Genomic DNA, 8,141 nt, shown 5'->3' on the forward strand with positions numbered 1-8,141 from the left:
ACCAACAGAAGTGACACTGTACGCGGGTTAAGCAGCGCTCAAATGAAAGATAATATTATCACCAAAAAAGACGCTGCAAAATTGCCTCATAAATATCATTATGAAATATGCGCGGACCATACGTGCGCGCACATACACACAGGCACGTGGATTTGTCCATATCTTGTCGGTATCCCCCATGTCTATCTAAACGCTCTCTATAAATAAGTAGTGTGCTGTTTCCAAGGTAACATATCCGTGGAGAATAGGCCACCTGAAATCCAGCTGGAAGAGGAAGGTGGTGGAGGGTAACCATCATGGAGCAGTGGTCTGACACAGCATGCGCCTCCACTTGATACAAACAACACTCCCTCATCGCCACTAATCTAGAACAGTCGCCAGGACTTTAGTCTTTAGCCTTCATAACGCACTTTAAATAAAAGATCGTTTAAATAGTTCTATACAATGGGCTATACAATGTTTGTGAAACAGTCTCTCTCTCTATCTCTCTCTCTCAGCTGCATCTCATTTGGCATGCTACCATATAACCATCATCTACAATTTGTCTAACAGATATGTCAAGTTACTTAACCTATTTGTGAAACTGTAGCCAAGGCTAAAACATCCGCTTGCGTGATGTGACAGCACAGCAGCGCAAGGGGCATCAACCGTAGTCAACAGAACAGCGCTATCGGCACCTGTCAGCGCCAATATTGGCGCAATTAAATAATGGCAATGGTGACATGCTGCAATAAGATACTGTGTAGGCGCCGGTTTTACCTAATAATACTAACAAAGTATGTATGTGGTTAAGAATGTTGTCTAATGTACGTGTTTTGTTTGTATGGTCGACCGTGTGTGTATAGGCCTATGTACATCAACAATATTAGCGTTAAGGATGCTGAGTCCTCAAGGAAGAAAGTGTGTGTTTTAATTCAAGGCACAAGATACTTGGGCTCCATCCAGTGGTGAGAGCAGGGGCACAAACTTCAGGAACAATTTCAAGGTGGAGGAGCCATGAAGGATGCCCATTATACACATATGCTGTAAACATTGATTGTAGGCTTGCAAATTACAAAGGGAGCAATGATAACAAGCTCGGTGAGACTGAGCTTGGGGTGTGAAAAAAAGTGCAGTGTTACATTCTGCCCTGCGAGAGGTGTTGTCACGAAGTGAAACATCGTGCACACACACAAACACACCAACACAACACACACCTAACAACACACCCTGCTTTGGTGCTCCACCACCATTCTCAATTCAAATGTCTAACTTAAATAACACATTTTTATGGGGCCAAAAATGTTTCTCTCATATCCATAAATCCACAGAGAGTATAAAATAGACAAAGTCAAAAAATTCAAAGCTACAGTATCAGACCTACTGTATATCCAAATCAAGAACTGAAACATGTTTTAGAACGTATCTTCAAAAATCACACTGTAAATCACAATTTACACTGCAAGCACTTTTCTATCCTGAGAGGGTTCGTATGGCAGCTAATGGGAGTGTGATAGCCTTGCTTTCTCAAGCCCCCACCCAGACACAGCCCTGAGAAGATCATTATTATCTTTGAGCACTAATACCCGAACGAACATCAAAGAGACTAATTAAATCATAACGATTAGTCCATCAACCCTCGTTATCTTATGGAGTCCCTGATGGCACACCACAAGCAATCATAGAAATTTGGGTGGAGGAGGAGTAGGGGGACTAGGAGGAGAAAGGGAGGACTAATCGACATTCCCATGTACAGCGCTGTTCAGCACAGTGCAGCTACTTGCACGGTGATCCCTACAAAGGCTTATGAATGCTGTCAGCCTACATAAATATATATATGTATACTAGCCTATACTGTATATATAAAGCATCTGTTCCAGATGGTGTTCACCTGCACAGCTCCGCTGACGTTGTGTCATCTGATGTCCGTTTGCTCATCACGACCACCCCTCTTCAGACACAGGCTCCCTTCAGGACCAAACATACCATCACTTGTCTGTAATCACCATTCACTCCTGATGAACTCCTGGGATAAGAGAACAACAGCCCCTTGAAAACCCTGGAAAAAAACTCGACACGCGTGACAGGTGTGCACGTTTCCAGTGGGGACAGCTGTGAGCTGCCTCAGGGGCTGAGGCCCGCTGGTGTGTCACATGCAAAGGCTCCTGTCTGTCACACTGACCCCAATATGTCACCTGTCAATTACTCAACCAGGATCTGGGCCGGGATCAGAGCGAGGAGGGGAAAAAATACCTCAATTCTGATTGGTTCCATGTTTCATATTATTGCCATGTTATTGTCAGTGACTCTTCCTTGAGGCATTTATTATATTTACACAGCTGGGGGTTGAGGTGCATTCCTCACCAAGAACCCTTTCAAGGAATCTCATATCCTCCCTTTGATGAGACGGTCTAAAAATGCACGTGAACAATGTCTTGTACTGTTTGAAACGTTGCTTCCAAATGTCTTGATATGACTGACATTGTACGAAATCTAGCCACAGCATTGACAATGATCATATTTGACATTTAGCATCACCATACAATAGTATACTGCACTGAATCAGAACAGAGCAACAGACAATCTAAGGGCATGGATGATCCACCACAGTCGATCTTAAGGAACACCAGACCCCAGGCTCTCCTCTGTCTTAAACTGGTCACTTACACGCTTATTGTTCCGCTTCCATGCTCATCTTGATCCATTGCATTGAGAAAGCCCTGTGTACAAATCCATGTAAACACCTCGCTTATAACATACTGATTTCTGACATTCATAAGGTACACTGGTTCCTCTCAGGGATAGGTTTGGGATTTTGAATAGTAATGAAAGATTGGCCTAAAAGACTTGGTGGGATCATCGCTTGATCTAAGCAAATTGAAGAATGATATTGTTATAGATGACCTTGTTGTTGCACATTTCAAAAAATGACAAAAGTGTACTGCAGGGGCAGGTCAAATCTGCCATGTCAGTCAGGGACAGCCTGCTAATTATTTAAGGTCAATGAGAGCTAAAGTGGGAATATTGTACAGTATTCACTACATTCAAGGAAGGATGGCTGTTTAGTGTTTGATTGACTGATGTTTGAGAAAATGTCCTGTTTCATAGGGAATGTCACAGTGTCACTTTGTGGCCGACAACAGTATTACAGTTCTCATGTCATCCAATCTAGGCTTCACACCTGACTAGTACTGTTGATGCTCACCTGGTAATAGCTAACCCTCTACTGTTAAAGGATTAAGGATGAGAATAGGGAGAGATCAAACCTGTATCAGACCTGTAGTTTGTAATAGAGATATCTTTATTATAGTGCATTTCTCAGAAGTTACAAGATGGGTTAAAAAAAAAGAAGCTACAAACAAAGAGAAATCATTAAGAAAAACAAAACGAAAACATATGCACACACCTTCTTGTGTCATTTGTACAGAAATTATCTCAAAAATTAAAGCTTCACATCTGAACAAGGATAGCTAAATTGTACTGTCAAGTTAAAACACATTTCCATACAGAAGTTCATATACACTTTAATTACTTGCCATATACCATGAATGATGCTCACCATTCAACTCAATGGTTTTTAGCACTAACTACAGGATCTTGACAGACAAAAAAAGGCCAAAAGTAGTAGTACTAGTTCACAAAACTTGCTGAGACTGAGCGTTCAATAAACAATATAACATCTAACTGTCCAGTTGTACAGAGATATCGGGGAGAAGCCTAGTCCATCCCTTCCGAGGTCAGTGTGAAATTGCAACCTTTTTAAAGGCTTTCTTCAATAAGCAGGGGTGTTAAAGTGGATCTATGGTATCTCGCCAACATTCGCAGAAGCCTTTGGAATATATGGATGCGCAGAAAACCATTCTGTTAGTTACAGTATAATCTATCAAACAACGTGGAGCGTAGTCCACTTTGTGACCGCTGGTGGCGTTAATACAGCACAGATGACAGGGGAGGGAGTATATTGCTGATGGGTGCGGCTTGCTGTGGGAACTTGATGGACAAACTCGGGATGTCATTATATAGCACTGTATTGCACAAGCTGGTCATGTTTCACATGAGGAAGATGTTCACAAACCTGTGGTAACGACAGGAATAGCTCCCCTGATTATGTACACAGAAGAAAACAAGGATCAAACCAGCATTTGTAACATCTTTACTCCAGTTTGGATTGTGGGCTGAGGAGCAGAACAATAACACCGTACTGGGAGTAGACAGGCGTGACTGTCCAGTGAGGCATGTGGAGAATGCCCCTACAGCAGCCAGGCTCTGCAAAGCCAACACCTGAAAAAGCCAACCGAAACACAACCAGCCCTCATTAAGTCAACCCAAATGATGCCTATTGGACTGCAAGACTACAGGCCTGGCTCGTCTGCGCATGCTAAACAAAGAAACCAGGTACTTTGTACAAAAAGAAAATCCAAATAAGAATGTCCTAAAAACTATAATGAAAATAGACAAGGGGAAACAACAACCGAGTCGAAAGCCAGAGTGGGAGCAGCCCTCGAAAGGCCTCGCGTTCCATTGGACAGGAATGCAGCAGAAATCATAACCCCTCCCCCCACCCCACTTCCACCCTCTACACACAAACTCTTACTACACCAAACCACACCCTCCCATGCAGAACACATATACACACACACACACACACAGACACTGAACTTATTGCATCAATGAGTTCTCAAGACTTGATGACAAGGTTAAGTTGGGATCTACAAGAACACTGGTTTTGACTTAGCTACCCTTTCTAACATTAGACAGAACATACGCAGTCTGGATGACGATGAGGTTTAACTTTAAATAGGTTTTTACAACTGAATTTGTTTCACCCACAGTGCACCCAGCCACCCACAGCTTTATCAAGCGCCAAAGCCATTAGAAACAAACAAGTTGCCACAATAATAACTGAAGATGCAGAGTGGTTTGCCTCAATCATGTCTTCAGCTTTAATTAGGGTTTGGGGGAGGGCAAGACATAAGATGTGTTCACTGGCATTACAAAAAATAGGATTTTCCAAAGAATGCAAAGAAGGATCTAGGATGGAAAAGGTCTTTTTATTGTCTTTTTTCCAACCTGATACAGGTTACATTGAGTTATTATTCTTGCGTGTTATGGGGTCTCAATTCAACAGTTGTTTCAACAAGGGTTTTGAACAGATCTTAACAGTGGTGGATGTCAATCAGGTCATTTAGTATTTCTATAAACTTTATTCATTTCAGATTACACATAAGACTCATCCTGGGTCTTTCTTTGCCTTTCGAAAACCAAATGATGTTGGGATGCCCTGGGGGTGAGGCAGGAGGGGAGGGGGGGGGGGGGGGAGGTCCAGGGGGGTTAGCCATGCAGCCGTTTCCACAGGTGTGAGAGGAACCCTGTTCAAAGGCACAGCAGGGATGCTCACACTCCCAGCTCACATGCATGCACCCACCCACCCTCACACACATGCATACATACAAACACCCACACACACACTCAGGATCCACTGTTGCACGCTCGCACACACACACACACACACACAAACATCAGGATAGCACTGGTCAAAGTCCCAATGGGTCAGAGGATGACGTGAGAGAGAAAAGGGGAGCTGGTGGGAGCGGGGTCGGGTGAGGACTGGGACCAGCACTGTCGCTCATCACACTGCACGGATGCAGACAAAGATCTAGACGGCAGACAGACAGACAAGACGGTGGAATGATGCATCATTTTGCGTTCTTCAGCTGGTTGGACAGCCAGTCCAGGCCCTCGTACAGGCCGTCCCCGCTGGTGGCGCAGGTGGCCTGGATGTACCAGTTGCGTTGGCGCAGGGAGTGCAGGCCCAGCTTGTCTGTGATCTCCGCCGCATTCATGGCATTGGGCAAGTCCTGGTAGAGGAGACAGGCAGACAAAGCTCTTCGATTAGACGGCATCGGTTTGACGGGGGAAGACGGAAGACAACCGATTTGCATGCGCTTGGCGGGCGTCCGCGACACAGACGACTAGCGCGGCTGGACCTCTCTCTGCGAGCCCAGGCGTCGACTCACCTGCTTGTTAGCGAACACCAGCAGCACGGCGTCCCTCAGCTCATCCTCAGCCAGCATCCTCGCCAGCTCCTCCCTCGCCTCGTTCACTCGCTCTCTGTCGTTACTGTCCACCACGAAGATCAGGCCTGGCGCGGCACAGCAGGAGGTGTGAGGGAGGGGGGGGGGGGGGGGGGGGAGAAGCAGAACATTGGGGAGATCAGGCCGGAGCCCAGAGTGTGGCAGGGTGAAGGGAGATGGAGGGGAGCGACGGTCTGAGCTCACCTTGTGTGTTCTGGAAGTAGTGCCTCCACAGTGGCCTGATCTTGTCCTGACCGCCCACATCCCACACTGTGAAGCTGATGTTCTTGTATTCTACCGTCTCTACGTTAAAACCTGAGGAGGGAATGAGAGGGGCAGGAGAGCGGAGTGGGCAGGATTGAGGTCAGGGAATAAGGCCATTTGTCATAATGTCAATAACATCAACGCACCAACGTTCACCAGAGTTCAATGTCAATTCAATGGTCTTTCTCTTGGGCAAGTACATAGCCTCTTGTGACATAACGGTGCCTTTCAGGAGGCTGTTTAAGGCCTGGCAGCACGGCGGCAGGAAGCTGTCTGCGTGAGATCCGCGGGTGACATGTGCTCCAGAAGCAGACCTGCGCCTCCTGAAGATGTCGGCTCTGACCATGAGCCGACGGCTCCTGCTCGGGCCCCATTCTCATTACTTCATGGCCTGAGGGCAGCTTTGGGCAGCATATACGGGCATGTGGGCAGTGATTACATGCAGGGAGGATGTGGCTGAGTTTACAAAGTTAATTTCGACCCCCGCACGTGAGACAGAGGCCGACCGAACACAGACAGGAGCCTAGACAGCATGAAATCTGAACGGGTCCATGGACAGAGGATGTGTTCCTGGGGCCATGAGGGTGGGTGGGGAGGTTAAACTCACCGATGGTAGGGATTGTGGTAACGATCTCTCCCAGTTTGAGCTTGTAAAGGATGGTGGTCTTCCCGGCAGCGTCCAGACCCACCATCAGAATCCTCATCTCTTTCTTGCCAAAGAGATTTTTAAACAGATTTGCAAACATGTTCCCCATTTTGACTAATCTGGAACAAGAGACATCAAAAGAGGGATTGAGGAGGTAGAAAAGCATTTAACGAGCTCATCACAGTATCACATAAAAGCTTGAATATAACCTGTATTGCTACATTCCTTCTTTGCTCGGTGAGACAGCTAATGTATCTTTGATGGTAGGAATGTCATACTGCGTCCCTGTGTGAGGTAGGAATATCAGTGTAATACTGAGGGAGTAGAAAACTGCTGAGAAAAGCATTCATCCCTGTCTGTGTTGATTTAGTGTCTTAACAATGGGCACTCTTGCAGCGCCTCTGGGTCTCACACACACACACGATAAAGCAACAGGTTAAGCCTGATTCATATTCTACACAAACAGGCATGTGCATATATAAAATCCACGTGTGTGGAATTTAAAGGGAACCGGCTGCAAAGTTCTATGACACATGTACACGGTTCAGAGATGCCACTAAGCCAAAACATCCATAATCACACAAAGTATACCATTTGTAGTACACTTAGCCATATACATTAGTAATAAGCTGCTCTCCGGCACAGGTTATGTTAAGGTATTGGCCTACCCTGTAAGTGTGTACTTTATGAAACAGACCTTAAACCATTTCAATAGCACTGCAGTGTACTCATAGCCAGAGGCAGAGCGGGTCATGTCACAGTCACACTGGGAACCTAACAAGACACCCGCAGACCGGTTTTCCCACCGCTCATCCCGTCTACCAATTGCACAAGAGGAAATATTAGGCTCGCCCAAGATAGAGCCCGGCTGGTTGAGTGACATCATATAGAAAACATTAGCGTGTAACTTGGAGTATTAACGTAAACTTTCACGCAACCTTGTGTGCTTGAGCGTTCATGCTATGACTACTATGCTTTGATGATCTATTAAGTTATTACTATGGTTGTCATCGTTCATCTTTTCTACAATAATACACCAGTACAATCCCTCATAAGAGTATGAACGTTGCAAAACATCTGAAAGCTAGAACACAGCTAATCCTGAATAAATCGAATCCGTCAATTAGATCGCCCATGATAGAAATGCTCGTCGACTTGTTAATAACCAATGAGGAAGA

The 8,141-nt window shown here is 45.5% G+C and overlaps 1 protein-coding gene across 1 annotated transcript; it reads right to left on the reverse strand.

The window, feature by feature from the left end:
- Positions 1-3,259: 3,259 nt before the first annotated feature.
- LOC136939317 (ADP-ribosylation factor 1-like) lies at positions 3,260-7,100 on the reverse strand. Its single transcript, XM_067232059.1, has 4 exons — positions 6,925-7,100; positions 6,258-6,368; positions 5,997-6,121; positions 3,260-5,837 (listed from the first exon to the last, which is right to left on the reverse strand). The coding sequence occupies exons 1-4, from the start codon at positions 7,070-7,072 to the stop codon at positions 5,676-5,678; spliced, it is 546 nt and encodes a 181-aa protein (XP_067088160.1). The 5' UTR covers positions 7,073-7,100; the 3' UTR covers positions 3,260-5,675.
- Positions 7,101-8,141: the final 1,041 nt, after the last annotated feature.

This window comes from Osmerus mordax, unplaced genomic scaffold, assembly GCF_038355195.1.
Source record: "Osmerus mordax isolate fOsmMor3 unplaced genomic scaffold, fOsmMor3.pri Scaffold_175, whole genome shotgun sequence".
NCBI classification, from domain to species: Eukaryota; Metazoa; Chordata; class Actinopteri; order Osmeriformes; family Osmeridae; genus Osmerus; species Osmerus mordax.

Coding starts and splice junctions, on each gene's coding strand:
- LOC136939317 (XM_067232059.1), bottom strand. CDS start 7,072: ATGGGGAACATGTTTGCAAATCTGTTTAAAAATCTCTTTGGCAAGAAA. Junction 6,369..6,924: donor TACCACAATCCCTACCATCG/GTGAGTTTAACC, acceptor TTCCCTCCTCAG/GTTTTAACGTAGAGACGGTA. Junction 6,122..6,257: donor CTACTTCCAGAACACACAAG/GTGAGCTCAGAC, acceptor GTGCCGCGCCAG/GCCTGATCTTCGTGGTGGAC.